This window comes from Electrophorus electricus, chromosome 2, assembly GCF_013358815.1.
Source record: "Electrophorus electricus isolate fEleEle1 chromosome 2, fEleEle1.pri, whole genome shotgun sequence".
In the NCBI taxonomy this organism is placed as follows: domain Eukaryota; kingdom Metazoa; phylum Chordata; class Actinopteri; order Gymnotiformes; family Gymnotidae; genus Electrophorus; species Electrophorus electricus.
In genome coordinates this window covers 3,639,927-3,655,394 of record NC_049536.1, presented here as the reverse complement: position 1 = coordinate 3,655,394, position 15,468 = coordinate 3,639,927, and the positions used below count along the sequence as shown (strand labels likewise).

At 43.1% G+C, this 15,468-nt stretch overlaps 2 protein-coding genes across 3 annotated transcripts; both read left to right on the top strand.

Moving 5' to 3' along the window:
• The first annotated feature begins 1,197 nt into the window (after positions 1-1,197).
• unc45a (unc-45 myosin chaperone A) lies at positions 1,198-11,662 on the top strand. Of its 2 annotated transcripts, none has more exons than XM_027027743.2 (19): positions 1,198-1,453; positions 1,681-1,882; positions 1,972-2,147; positions 2,319-2,408; positions 2,483-2,650; positions 2,748-2,916; positions 3,692-3,862; positions 4,075-4,246; positions 4,390-4,690; positions 5,207-5,301; positions 5,774-5,915; positions 9,061-9,201; positions 9,319-9,446; positions 9,639-9,705; positions 9,810-9,923; positions 10,042-10,157; positions 10,295-10,412; positions 10,546-10,701; positions 10,949-11,662. In XM_027027743.2, exons 1-19 carry the CDS (start codon positions 1,451-1,453, stop codon positions 11,231-11,233), a joined length of 2,814 nt encoding a protein of 937 aa, XP_026883544.2. In that variant the 5' UTR covers positions 1,198-1,450; the 3' UTR covers positions 11,234-11,662. The 2 variants fall into 2 exon arrangements, with proteins under 2 accessions (XP_026883544.2, XP_026883543.2); XM_027027742.2 differs by having other exon boundaries at positions 1,963-2,147.
• A 487-nt stretch (positions 11,663-12,149) lies between these two features.
• gdpgp1 (GDP-D-glucose phosphorylase 1) lies at positions 12,150-15,059 on the top strand. The gene has a single exon (XM_027027724.2). The coding sequence runs from the start codon at positions 12,206-12,208 to the stop codon at positions 13,250-13,252; it is 1,047 nt and encodes a 348-aa protein (XP_026883525.1). The 5' UTR covers positions 12,150-12,205; the 3' UTR covers positions 13,253-15,059.
• Positions 15,060-15,468: the final 409 nt, after the last annotated feature.

The window sequence follows — 15,468 nt, the reverse complement described above, 5'->3', positions numbered from 1 at the left end:
AGAAGACACGGAGGACTGTCTTCTGTCTCATGAGAAAGCACTGAAGACTCGTGATTTATCATCAAGCAAGACAAAAAACTGCAAAAGCCACCGAGGGTGTCCAAATATGACTTTGAACTTTATACTGCTTCAGTTTTATGCTCAACAAAATTGAACTGTATTGTAGTCTAGCCTGGCCTTATGATCATCTATCTTTATTTGTTTGGGGTTTTTTTTGCTTGAGTATTTATTTTTAAAAGCCCCGAGGTGAAAGCTGAGCTAGTACTGAATTATTTATCCCCAGGCAGTCAAGCAGAGACAGTCCAGAGGAAATATATTATGCATACGTTGAAGATTGTTCTGGAGCCACCAAGGCATCCTGCAATCGCTTGATCACTTTGAGTACACACCTCTCTTTTGTATCTGAGTAGGAACTAATAATAACATGTCTTAACACTTCTCTTGGAGGCCTATTTTTGCCGCAAAGAGGGACAGAATGATACAAGTTTTTTCCCCTTTTGATTCAGCTTTAACTCAGCTCCTCACTTTGAGTGGTCCAGTTTTAGTTCATCTCATAGCTACAGCCCAGGACTGATTGTACTTGGAGTATATGACATAAACTTACACCATCACTGGGGTATGAAAAAGGAATGGTAACTTGAGAAAGTCTAAACTCACGTTGGATACGTGTAAGGCCACTTTACGTTTTCACACCACAAAACTGGTGTGTACTTTTTGAAACCAGCAAACGGTATAATGTAGTACATGGCTACACCCCCAAATTGGGGTTTCAGCAAAAATCTGATCCTTTTTAAAATCTTTTGCAAGAAAGAAGCTTTTTATCTTTGGGACCCAAAATAAACTCCGGCAGCTGTTCAAATAAAACAACTTTTTTACAAAGCAAAACAAACTCCCAGTGTGTGTAAAAGTTAACTATTTAGAGGGATGAGGTTTATATAGAGAATGGACGCAGCGCTAAACCCACGTTCATTTTGGTTCAAATGTGCTACTATTGAACCCCAGTTAGTAATCCGTGCAGCTATAATTACTTAACTCATCACCCACCGAGCAAACGTCCGCACAACTCGGTACTAGACTGTGTAGAGAGTCTATAACTATGAAGACACACAGCTAGCCGGCTATCTAACTCCAGGCTAACTCCTTTTATGGTAATACCTCGCGGGTCTGAGCGTAATACGTCATCAATGTGCGCCGGAAGGTTGAGAATAGAAAAAAAAAAACATTTGTTAGCTGAGGTAGCTAGGTTAGATATCTGAAATATATATAGATATAGATATAGGTATAGATATATCCATATATACTCGGTTTAGGACCATTTAGCAATTTAAGTTAGTGTCGCTGGGTAGGATAATTTTCCACAAAACACTTACACTGGAGCAGCGAAAGGTAAGAAGAGTAAAGCATTACCGAAGAGGCACCATCAAGCAGTTACACCGTTATTGACAGTGACATGGTATGTTATAAACATCGATTATACGATTTGGAACAGAAGGAGCTCTGTTTTTAGGAAATGTGTTTTTAACTAATACTAACCTAAAAAGAAGCTATCAGGCGTTTTGGGTGAAGCAGACTGTTAAACTCTTATGTGGATGTCCGTTAGTTACATCAGCTGTCCTTAACTCGCGTTAGGAGAGGTCCGTCTACACAGTGATATCCATTCCTCGTTTTTTGTCTCGTTAGATGACTAAGGACCCGTCCGCTCTGAAAGAGGAGGGCAATAAGCTGTTTAAAAGGGGCGACCTGGAGGGAGCGCTCAGCTGCTACACCAGCGCGCTCGAGCTCAGCGCGTGTCAGGATCAAAGCGCCGTCCTGTATCGCAACCGTTCCGCGTGCTATCTCAAACTCCAGGACTATTCCAAGGCAGAGGCCGATGCTACGAGAGGTAACATGTGCCCTGAGGTGACCAAGAGGCTTGCTATTGGGTGGTTTTGAAACTTTTAAGACGCATGTTTTAACTGAAAGTTTCTTTAGCTCTTGAAACCGATCCAGGTGATATTAAGGCGAGGTTCCGCCGGGCCCAGGCTTTGCATATGCTTGGGAAGCTGGATCAGTCCTTTCTGGATGCCCAAAAATGTGCCCAGTTGGAGCCCAAGAATAAGGCTTTTCAAGAGCTGCTCGGGCAACTAAGTGCCCAGATCCAACAGAAGGTACTTTATCCACTGTATCTTGTTATTCCACATCACACGCAAAAACACTAACGATAGAAGAGCTGTACTTTCACCACAGCACCCAAAATATTGCCTGTTTGTGTATTTCTTCAGTGTTTACCTTAAAACTGTGGAGATTATAACTGGTGCTATGTGCTCTCGTTCATCTAGGCTGTGCAGCTCTCATCCACAGACTCACGGGTTCAACAGATGTTTGACCTCCTTTCGAACAGCTCTGCACAGGCTTCAGACAGACAGAAGGTACTTGCCCGTTTGAAGCAGCAGTCTTAAAAACTATGACCATGGCTGCGTGAAGTCCTTGTGGTTTTGCTTAGGCTGCTCAGAACCTGGTGGTGCTCTCTCGTGAAGATGCTGGGGCAGAGCAGATCTTCAGGAATGACGGCGTAAAGCTCCTCCAGAAACTGCTGGAGTCTCAACAGGAGGACTTTGTGCTCCCTGCCCTTCGAACTCTGGTTGGCTTGTGCACAGGACACCAGCCGAGGGTGAGGCACCATCCCATGCATCCCGTCTCCTCTAACCGAATGCTCTCGTGTCCTGCCCTCGCGTCTGTCATTTATTCAGATCCCCCTTTGCCTGCAGACCATGGCCATTGTCAATGACCTGGGCATGGACAGGTTGTGTGGGGTCATGGGGTCAGCGACCTCGGCAGTGTCCCTCTCTGCATGTCATCTGCTTCAAGTGATGTTTGAGGCTCTCACCGAGGGCATGAAAAAGGATGTCAGAGGGAAGGACGAGGCCTTACTGCCAGGTGAGCGTCCAGGAAAAATCAATAGGTATGTGAACTCAGGTAAAATTAAAACCTCACACAATTATTAGATTGAATCGAGGTGAACCTTAGCTTGACGTAAGAGAGTAGACTACTGTGTTTTTTACGGCATTTGGCAGAAGCTCTGTTAGTATTACAGTACATACACTCCCTAGAAAACGAACCCATGGCCATTGTGCTACTAGCACCCTGTTCAACAGAGCTACAGGAGTACACTTTGATAGGGTGTTATGCCTGTTTTAACTACCATGAAATGAAAGGAGGCTGTAGCAGAATTAAAGTTTTTCTTGCTCAAATTTTTCTCTTTGTTCAGAGTACTATGTAGTAAAGATTTTCTTTTAGTTGTTTGTGCACATTTGCTGTCATTCCTTTAAGGCAGAAGTGGTATCTTATGCAGTTTTCGTTTTTCTACATTTTATATCTTTGCCAAAAAAAATGCAGTGCAAATCTTTGCATTGCAGTCCTCATTTTCTCACTTTTCTGTATCTTTGCAGCAACAGTGATTAAAAAAAACATGAAATCTGTGAACATTAACCCCATTTTTTTGATTGCCAACTGGCTGTCATTGTGAAATTTTTTATATTTTTCTGAGAAACTGCCCTTTACACAGGCTCACATGTTGAGCAGTTTAGAAACAAAATACAGCAAATTTCGCCTTTATCAACTCCCATGAATTCTGCCACATCAGCGCCAGCATCCAGTATGTAGGTGTGTGTGGAGGGGTTCTTTAAATATGTGCCCTGCACCTGTGCCACAGAGCCTTCTAGTGAGCTGCGTTCCATGCTGCGGCATCTTATCGACATGCTGCCTGCGTCGAGCGTGTCTGGGCCAGGCCGCGACAGTGCCATCAACCTGCTGGTCAAACAGGTGCCCCGGAAATCTCACAAGAATCCTGACAACTCCCTCAGCCTGTGGGTCATTGACCAGGGTGAGAGCCATAGGAATGGGTCACAGCACCTTCTGTCATTTATTTTTAGAAGTTTAAGTAGACCATGCAGGAAATCATGATGCACCCTCAACCTAATTTACCATATTTAAACGAAACTGAAATGACTATAAATTGCGTGTTCAGCGTGCTGCCCAGTGTCAAGGAAGTTGCTGATGTTGAATTGTGTCTCTAATCCATTGTCTTCTCCACAGGCCTTAAGAAGATCCTGGAAGTGGCAGGAACAGTTCCTGAGGTAACAGGTGGTCCATCGCTCACTGACAACACCCCCATGAGCTGCTCTGTGCTGCTCAGTAAGTTATATGATGATTTGAAGAGTGACAGAGAGCGGGAGAACTTCAACAAGCTGTGTGAGGAATACATCCAGTGAGTACAGCACTTCTCCAGCAGATCTGATGTAACGAGTACGAATTTGTTCCCTCTCGGTTGTGACTGGAAAAAGTATGTCGTGCTTTTGATTAAAAGAGGTGCACATGAACGTAATTCCTAAGAACATCTTTTGTGTGTAGGCACCACTTTGGGAGCTCAGGCTTGGAGAGCAAGCTGCGTGCGATACAGACGGTGTCGGCCCTGCTGCAGGGCCCCAGTGACGTGGGCAACCGCACCCTGGAGATGTCAGGCATGATGGAGGCGGTCATTTCTCTGTGCGCCTCTGAGAATGTCACCCACCAGCAGGTGGCTATAGAGACACTCATTCATGCTGCCGGCAAGGCCAAGAGAGCATCTTTCATCACGGCAAATGGAGTGGCATTGCTGAAGGACCTTTATAAGAAGAGTGAAAATGACCAGATACGAGTGCGTGCTCTTGTGGTGAGTGCTACATTAAAACCGCTGGTTTTCTAGGTACAGGTTTCCTTATATAAGTTGATTATGGCAGGACATTCATTGATTAGACATTAATAAAATTGCATAATGATGTGGGTGGTATAACACACACAGTAACTCCTTATTGCATTGCAGCTCAAAGTGCTGTCCAAAAATTGTACATTTAGAATAAACATAAACATGATAATGAAAGAAATTTGGTAATACAGGTGAGAAACATAATTCAAGCAATACACAATTAAAAATATTAAAACCTTGAAATAAATAAGTTAAAAATAAAGTAAAATTCAAAAATGATAATAATAATAATAATAATTAAAAATTACATAATTATTATCAAAATTAATACAAGCACTGATTAAAAGTTAATGTTAAGAAACGATAGTGTCAATAGTATATTGCATGAAATATACATGATGCATGAAAAACTCATACAGTTATGTAAGAATTTGGGTTGCTTTCTGCTTTTGTTTGCTTCAGTGCTATTTTGTTGCGTTTCAGGGCTTGTGCAAACTTGGCTCGGCCGGAGGCACAGACTTCAGCATGAAACAGTTTGCAGAGGGATCAACTCTCAAACTCGCCAAACAGTGCAGGAAGTAGGTTTGATTTTTTTCCCCCCAAGTTTCAGTGGTGTAACTCAGTGAAACAGTGAAGTGAGGGCTGGAGCACGCCTGGATGCACAGACACACAGACATCTCCCCCTCCTGCAAAGTTAAAGCATCACGGATTCTCTCATGCGATAAAAGTGCCTGTAGCAAGCATCAGCGCATGAGTAGCACTGCAGTTCAGCTTGTATACACAAGCAAGTGTGCACGCTCACTGGCTTCCAAAATGATCCTTCCAGTTACGGAATTTGACACTGTTCTTGTGGGCCAGTGAGGTTCCCACATAGATGGTGTGCTTTGTGTAAAACTGATGTGATAAGAACTAGTGCAGGCCCTTAAACCTGGATTACACTGTATTTTATGACTGGTACAATACTAATCGCATCACCATGTGTGAAGATGGAGGTGTATAAACTAAACAGTTGCCTTTATTTATTGCATATACTAATACTTTTTTCACCAGGTGGCTGTGTAATGACTCTCTTCTCCCGAACTCTCGGCGCTGGGCTGTCGAGGGCCTGGCCTACCTCACCTTTGATGCAGATGTCAAGGAGGACTTGGTGGGGGATACGAATGCTCTTCAAGCCATGTTTCATCTGGCTAAGGTAAATGGATAATTAACAGCCAGAGCCAGTATAGTCCAAAGATCTAACGAAAAGTTAATTACAGCATAATTACACTAGAGCTCAGACTAGTGTTGTCTTGTGTCAGGAAAACCAGGCCTACATTTTGAGTGCAATAAAGGAATGGCTGTTTATCATCTGGTACTCAAAACTGGTTTAAAAAGCCTTTTTTTTTTTTTTGGAATACCAGTGAAGTGACTTTCCTCAACAGCAGCATATGTTACTGTTGTGTAAAGGGTTATATCTGGTTAAATCACCCCTATGAATAGGAGTTTCTACACCAATTCTACATTCCACTGAGGACAATGATTGCAAATATGCTTTTTTAAAAATGTGAAAATGTTAAAAAAAAAATAATAATTTAAAGGTACATTAAAAATCGCCACTGTTTACAGTAATCTAAAATTTCACAATGACAGCCAGTTGGCAACAAAGCCTGAAAAACCATCCGATACTGTGACAAATCCAGCCTGAAACTAGCACAGCAGGGCTTTATAGAAGCGCAGTGCATGAGATAGTTTTAGTGGGACGCATGATACCAGCTGGGCTAATTTGAGCACAGTTAATACACCACTGTGGAGTTTAACTGCAGCGTTTTCTTATATTATATTCAATTGCAAATAGTAACGGAAGTTCAGGGTCAGCGAAAGGAGAAAGAGCAGTAGACAGAAACAGCCAGAGAGATGAAATAATATGCAAGTTTTGCCTTCTCTAAATTCACAAAGTCACTCTCTGGCTTAGTATATTCAAACTGCATGAAGTGCTGTTTTCCATTAGCCTGCTGAGTTTTGAGGTAGAGTTGATATTTTGAAATTCAAACAACTTGCCATAGTTTTTTTGTTTTTTTTCCCTAGAACAATTACCATTCTCTAAACAATATCAGATACAATTTATATTGTTTTAAGCCGAGCTCCAGTGAATAGAGAACTGGCAGTCTCTCCCTCTCTGTAGTAGTAATAATAATAATAATAAGCACCAAATGCACTACCCATTAAGTGATTAATGGGTAGTGCATTGGGTGTTTATCTGAAATTCATAAGAACAGTTATAAGATTATTATTATTATTATTATTATTATTATTAAGTTAATGTGGAATTACATTTGCATTCACTAATAAGAAAAAATGCAGACGAACTATAGTGTACATTTCAGGAGTGAGTGAGTGAGGCCGGTGTACTCAGCAGTGACAGCTGGACTGTGTGTGCGTGCGCACTGAGGGTGACTACTGTAAAGTTGAGAACCAAGCAGGTGATCAACAAGACAGTAAATATCATCCCAGTAAGAGAGACCCTGACTGTAAGGCAATGGAAGGAAAAAAATTTTAATGCTTTAGTAAACAGAGTTTTTTGTTTTTTTAAATTTTATTTATTTTGGTCTGTCATTTTCATTCATAACATCTGTTAAAGAGCATATAATATAAACAACCAAACTACAGCTCCACTCTGTTTTTTAATGAAAAGAAATTGGCTCTGTATTAATATTCAGCAACATTCAAATGCAAGATATGGCTATTGGATTGGTACCAGAAAAACTAGTATCATGCAATCTCTAGTATGTATAGTTGTGGCCAAAGCTTTTGAGACTGACACAGTTGGTTTTCACAAAATTTACTGCCTCAGTTTTTTTGACATGTTTATATGGTATAGTGAAGTACAATTATAAGCATTTCATAAAGTTGTTTTTTTTGTTTTGTTTTTTTGGGGGGTTTTTTACATTTTTTTATTGACATACATCCAATTTAAGCAAAGACTTAATATTTACAGTGTTGACCCTTCTTTTTTTAAGACGTCTGCAATTTGGCTTGGCATGCTGGATATCAGCTTCTGAGCCAAATCTTGACTGATGGCAATACATTCTTGCCTAATCAGTCCTTGGAGTTGCTCACACCCACCCTCTTTTTGAGGATTGACAACAGGTTCTCAATGGGATTGAGATCTTGGGAGTTTCCTGGCCATGGACCCAAAATTTCAATATTTTGTTCACTGATACACTTGGTTATCACTTTTGCCTTGTGACATGGTGCTCTGTCATTTCTGGAAAAAGCATTGTTCTTCATCTGGCTTGTTGGAAGTTGTTCTTAAAGGATGTTTTGATACACACGCACATCCACATTAAAACAGAACACTACTGTTGACTGCTATGCCATCAATGACCGAAAGGGAATGTCAACGACAGGTGTGGGCTAGAATACTGTCAGGCAGCCCAAACCTAGACAGGAGCAATTGAGGATTAAGGGCCTTGCTCAAGGGTCCAACAGCAGCAACTCAGCAGTGGCAGGGCTTGAACCATCAACCCTTCAATTACAAGTCAAGCACCGTAACCACTGAGCTATCACTGCCCTGGTTTGATACTATTGCTTATTCATGGCAGTGTTCTTAGGTAACATTTTGAGCAAACCCACTCCCTTGGATGAGAAGCAACCTCACACATGAATGGTCTCAGGATGCCTCACTGTTGGCATGACACAGGACTCATGGTAGCGCTCACCTTTTCTTCTCCAAACAATCATTTGTCCAGGTGTCCCAAACAGTCTGAAGGGGGCTTCATCAAAGAAAATAACTTTACTCCAATCCCTGTACTTCCTGCAGAATGTCAGTCTGTCCTTGTTTTTCATCGAGAGATGTGGCTTGTTTGCTGCCCTTCTTGACACTAAGCCATCTTCCAAAAGCCTTCGCCTCACAGTGCGTGCAGATGCACTCACACCTGCCTTCTGCCATTCCTGAGCTCTGCACTGGTGGTGACCCGATCCAGGAGCTGCATCCACTTTAGGAGATGGTCCTGGTGCTTGCTTGACTTTCTTGAGCACCCTGAAGCCTTCTTCACTGAAATCGAACCTCTCTCCTTGAGGTTCTTGACGATTCGATAAATGAATGATTTAGGTGGTATCTTACTAGCAGCAATGTCGTTGCCTGTGAAGCCCTTTTGAGGCAATGCAGTGATGACTGCCACAACTGTAGTTATAATTATATGCAGTTATAACGGTTATATGTAGTTATATAAGTTGTATAGGAAAGGTGTAATCACGTTTAAAATTATGGGATTAACTATTTTTAGTCCACTCAATTATTTATGTATTAATTTCTTGTTGTTTTTTACATTTGTTCTTATTTTTCCTTTTTTCTGCAGTCTGAGGATAAGACGGTATTGTTTGCGATTGGATCCACTTTGGTAAACTGCACCAACAGTTACGACGTTGAAAAGCCAGATCCTCAGATGGTGGAATTGGCCAAGTACGCCAAACAACATGTGCCAGAGGAACATCCGAAGGTATCTGCACACGGCCATCTGCTGGTCAAACACCAGGCCAGCAGCCCAGGTCTGCTGGGCCCGGTGTTGTTGGTACCACGTAAACTGGAAAGTGACGGTGCATGTGCTGCTGTGTAGGACGCTCAACCTTTTGTGGAGAAGCGGCTGCTTAAACTGCTGGAGGCCGGAGTGGTGTCGGCTCTAGTGTGCATGGTAAAACAAGAAAGTCCTGCGCTCACGGAGACATGCAAGGAATGCATCGCCAGGTCTGTGGCTCTCCTCGGGCTGTTTATTTATCAACCTTCTTGCTTGTATACATGTGTGAGGCACAGATTAATATTACATCAAGAGCCTCGGGATGATCACCACTGCCAAGTGGACCACTTTAGGATGTACTGCGATCACTAAAAGTGGTTCAAACGTCCTTCCTTGTGAGGGACGACTCTTCTTTCTGACAGGGTGTTCCTGGCTCTGGTGGACCGACAGGAGGCCCGGGGCACAGTGGTGGCACAAGGGGGTGGAAAAGTACAGCACCGTTTCGCCCCAAACCGCACAAAAACACACGCGCATTCCTTTACGTAATTACTGCACAATACTGTTATTACTGCTATTACTGTTCATCTGCACAGGCCTTGTTACCACTGGTGTCAGAAAGCACTGATGTGGGGAAGATCAAAGCAGCACAGGCACTGGCAAAGATCACCATTACCTCGAATCCTGAGATTGCCTTCCCTGGAGAGAGGGTGAGCACTAGCAAATGCACAGGTTATGCATAACTTTGGCTGTACATCTTAGATTTTGCTTGGAGAAGGTAAACACCTCGTGGTGCTCCATTATAATGCTTTTTTTATGTGGCTGTAGGTCTATGAGGTGGTACGTCCCCTGGTCAGTCTCTTAGCCCTGGAATGCTCTCTACTGCAGAACTTTGAGGCTCTGATGGCCCTCACCAACCTAGCTGGCATCAGTGAGAGAATCAGGTTGGTCTAGCCACATGCAAACACTGATATGCCAAAAGAGCTGCATTTCTCCCATCATGTGTTGGTCTCTGTTTTTTATATTAAATGTACATGAAAGAGAGTCAACTGAGAACTAGAAACCTGTTTTCTGACTCCAGGCAGAAGATCATTAAGGAGAAAGCTGTGTCTAAAGTGGAGGGCTACATGTTTGAGGAGAATGACCTTGTGCGGGCAGCAGCCACTGAGTGCATGTGTAACCTGGTCTTAAGCCCTGAGGTGCGTCCCAGCTCTAGAGTTAGAGAGAGAGAAAGGTCATATGTAACTCACAAGCCTTTTGGTTACCTACCACAAGAATTCCCTTCCTCCTTTCTTTTGGAATGGGCTGTTTCACGTTGTTCCGCTCCCACAGGTGCAGAAGCTTTACCTGGCCACAGATAGCGACCGCCTGAAGCTCTTGGTACTGTACAGCGGTGAGGATGACGAGAGACTGAGGAAGGCTGCGGCAGGAACTCTGGCAGTGCTGACTGGAGATATGCCTGAGCTGTGCACACGGATCCCCAGTACAGTGAGTTGTTTCAGCATTGTTTCTGGCATATCTGGTCTACAGTTTTTATTAGGCCCGAGTGTGGGGGGAAAGTCAAAGGGAAAAACACCAGTCGAGATATGTTGAAGGATGATTCCTTTTACGGATTTCCATATATATAACTTTTTCAGAATGAAATTTTGACTTTTGACTCTCTTTTTTTTTTTTTTTTTAAGTTTTTTTTTTTTTAAGTTTCATACACCCCAACCATGTCCTCTCCTGTGTGCAGACAAGTCACTGGATGGAGATCCTGCAGGCCCTGCTGCTGAGCGAGAGCCAGGACCTGCAGCACCGCGGTGTGGTCATCACACTGAACCTGATACAGGCGGAGAAGAGCCTGGCAGAGAAGCTAATGGAGAGCGAGGCACTGGAGATCCTCTCTGTGCTGGCTAAAGGGGGTGAGGCTAGCTATGCTCCTGTTACCAGAGCAGCCCAGCGCTGCCTAGACCTGGCTCTGGAGTATCGGCTAATCAAGAGTTATGAGGCAGAAGCCAATGGGACGTCCGCACCATAACTGGAAGTGTCATCCCTACAGACAAAGCTCCCTACGTGTCTTCGAAGAAAAACGTTTGCAATACTTTATGATGTAGTCTAGAAATGTCTTTTAGAGCTGTTCCACTGTACGCGTGGAAGAATGAAAATAAGAATGTGCGACTTGGCAAGAGCAGAGGCTTGACAGTCTCAGCAATCTTCATTTAATAGCAGATTTTATTTCTAAATTAAGTTTGGGATGATATAAAACTATGAATTGTGGCTTTTTACAGAGATGTTGTGTATTTGGGGCAATGTTGCAGTCACCAGCTTCCTACAATGGAGTGTTTCTGAAGAACAGCACACATGTTAAGAGACCAAATATTTAATTCACTACCATTACTTGCACTGTTTTTCACTTTGTTTAGTACTGTATTTTGCATTCCAGTAAATTATTCAATTGAAAGCTCTATATTAAATGTATCATTACTTTTATTATTATATCAGGCCAAAGTCCCTTTATGAGGACACATTTATTGCATTTACATCCTTGTAGAAATTGTCATGTTCTTTCTTTCTACGTGAACGAAAGAACTTTGCTGTTTAGCAGCCTGTTATCTTTAAAAACGTAACCAAGATTGTAAGAGTTTAGTACGCAGCTTCTTTCTTTATTGCTATCACCATTCTGTGCCCTTACAAGCCTTTTAAGGTTTAACTTACATATTTTATATTGCCGATGGACTACTCCGTGTGAGAAAATGAATATGCCGTCTGAACGTCGTTTACGCAGTCGTTTCCACGAATATTATTCATTTTGTTTCTGAACACCTTCCATCAACTTACAACACCCTTGTACACTAGAAATAAGTACTTTTCTCCTAACCAATCACAGCAGGCGTGACGTGCTAAAGGGGGCGGGGCAGAGCGTGTCGTGACTAGGGCGGACACGTGGAGTAGGTTGAGAGCTGGCAGCAGGAAACCATGATTTCCGGTCCGAGGATTCAGAAGCCCAGACATGGCTCACCGTCACACTTTCACTTACGGCCCCGAGGACTTCGTATTTGAGGTGTGCCCGGCTAGTGGAGGCACTAGTCGAGCGGCGTCTAGGTTCGACAGGACCCTGAGGTCTACCTGGGCAGACAAGATGAGCCGCGGGCTTTTCAGATATCGTTTAGGGGATCTGGAGACCAAGGTTCTGCCGGGCGAGCTGGGATATGTCGCCCAGCTGAACATTAAACGAGGCACCGAGAGACGGAAGCCTCAAGACGTCGCAAGCATTCGGCAGAGCTTCGACCCCAGATTGTTCAATTTCAACAAAATACACCCCGAGGAGCTGCTGTTTGACGTGCGTAAAGTTGAACCAGACGGCACGGCTGAGGTCGCATGTGCGGCAATCCTGAACGTTAGCCCCCTGGAGTTCGGGCATTGCCTGCTGGTGCCCGAGCCCATGCGCTGTCACCCCCAAATCCTGACGCCCCGAGCCGTCCGGGTTGGAATCGAGTCTGTCTTTCTTAGCGCTGATCCAGGGTACCGAGTTGGCTTCAACAGTCTTGGTGCCTTTGCGTCTGTTAACCATCTACACCTTCATGGATATTACCTGGACCACGCGTTGAGAATTGAATGGGCCCCCGCCGAATTAATAGCCCCCGACAAGGGTCTGTACCGTCTGCGTTTCCCGAATGGATTCGTGTTTTACACCGATGGCCGGGATTTGCATGCGACTGTGGCAAACATCTGTAAAGTCACTGACGTTCTCGTCGAGAGAAATATTGCGCACAATGTTTTCATCACCCGAGGCTGCCCTCCCGACAGCGACGGTGTGCCATCGGCGCAGCGACACGGGGTGCGCGTCTTGGTCTGGCCGCGAGTGGCCTCTTTTGGAGCCAAAGAAGAGTCCGCCTTCAACGTAGCCCTCTGTGAATTGGCAGGGCACCTTCCGTTTAAAAACAGACAAGACTTTGAAAGCTTCACTGAGGGCGAGGTCAAGGCAATGGTTCAGAAATTTGTGCTTAACGATGAAGAGTTTGTTGAATTACAAAAACAGATTGTTGAGATCTTCTGAAGGATGACCTACACGTTTTAGCTGTGTTTAGTAATGGGTTCGAGAAGGAACCCCCTGCTGTTTCTAAGAATTATATAGCTCTGTTACGGAAAGGAGATGATAACCATGTTGACAGTGTAAATAAACAATGAATTCAGCTTTCATCTACGGAATCAGTCTTTCCTATCATTGCTCTGTAAATTTTGTAAGCACAGTTATCTGGACCATTGCCTAAATGCAGCTTTTTAGATGCAAGAGTATTTCTCTGCTTAGTGAAAATTTAATGAGGTGCCCTAGAAAAGCATTTTAGCTTAATCCTTGCAATTACTGTTATTAGGAACAGTGAGGAGCACCTTCTAGTACAATGAAAAAGCATAACAGTGGTAAGACGGGTATTATTCTATTCAGTGCCTCACAATATAAAGAACGTTCAGTGGAGAAAGGGCCATTTAATATGTATTTATATTTATCTCTCTTTGTGGTATTGATTGTGCTTTTGTGATCCAGTGTGGGTAAGCATAATCAGCTATTTGTAACTATAGAAAGCCAAAGTTCAGTAACTGAGCTGCTGCTATTCATTTTGTGAGTCTGTCATTTAAAGAAAAAAAAAAAGCTACAAGCGTGTGTGGCTATTTGGTAATCTGTTGGATATAAAAGGAGCGGACTGTTACCTGCTAAGATGATGGTGGGTGCCAGGGTAAAGACATGTATTACACGTCCCACCAACCACAACAGACCATATAGAGCAGCATCTCTATGTTGGTCATCTGCAATCTTTGTTGGCCGTTGTTTTGTTAGGAAGGTTCATCTTGGAAACGAGAGCCCGCACCCTGACCACATGATGTCTCTTAAATTTACTGAATGTAAATCGGTGGCATGCGTTGTATAAAGCGGGTACGCTTTCTGAACACCTCCTTCAGCACACTCGTGGTTGTCCTCTGACGTTAGCTGGCTAAAGCAGCATGTACACAGATAGTGACGTTTTACTGGTAGTGCCATAGCTGCTACAGGCCATCACAGTAGAGAAAATCTTACATTTCCTTGGTCAGATTTCAATCGTTTGGCCAATAGCCTTACAGAACTCTGTAGAAGGGCCACACAGGCACGCTAATGAGCAATGTTCGTTAGTCCGTGTCTAAATGCATCCTATAGTAACCAAGGATACGTCAAGTAGCCTATATGAATGGGTTGTTGTTGTTGTTGTTGTTGTTGTTGTTTATCTTCATTTATTTATGAAATCTTTTTTATATTATTTTCCCATCCACTTATTTGTTATGCCTTCTTTGAAGGGTGAGAAGGGCCTTACTGCACACCACTGTAAGTTGCCAGAAAACATAAAACTGGTGTAATGATTTTACCTGGTGAACTTCAATATAACTGAACAATGCATTTCAACCTCAGTCTGGGGTGCTGTCTGCCAACTCGGCTGAAGCTTTCACCCATGAACTCCAGGCCATGCAGAATAGCGTTGTGTGGTTTTAGAGAGCCTATAACGTGGTATGGCCATGTGACATTCTCCAGCTAGCTGCTTTATTGAAAGCGGCCTGAGCTTTTGACGTCCTGCTGAACTGGATGCTCGTACTCGGGCTGCTAAACACAGTCGGGGGACTCATGAAGGTCGAGTTAATTTGCTGAAGTTGCTCTACAAACCACCAAAACCTTGGTTCTTTTTTTCAAAAGTATGAGAGTCCATTTATGTGTGACCTTAACTGTGTAACAGGTTCATTAACTCTATACTATGTTCTCTATGAATTTTAGACTAGATTTTGGAAATGATTTAATGTTAATGTGTTCTAGTGTGTTAATAAATGTAAACATAAATATGAAATATGTGTTTGTACCCATTTCTGAATGTTTGAATTATAGTACTGAACCTTTTGGACATCACCTTTCTTGTAAGACACATCTGTCATTTCACCAATTTGTTGATAATCTGATCTTGTCATATCCTTTAAATGAAATTTATTGGTAATTTGTACGTATAGTTAAAAGTCACTGACATGGAAAAATGTAATAAAACAGCACAAGTGACATTGCTGATGGTTAGACATAACCGGAGCCATGACAAGCTCTCGGGGCTCAGCAAGAGTCATTACCCTCAAAATGGTCAAAATAGGTTAGAAATAAGCAGTCCTGCGGTGAACCTGCCTGGTCCTTATACATGCAGATACGTTCAGCCTTCGCACTATTTCATTATCATCCTGCCTGCCTTTGCTCACCACATCACTGACAGGTTT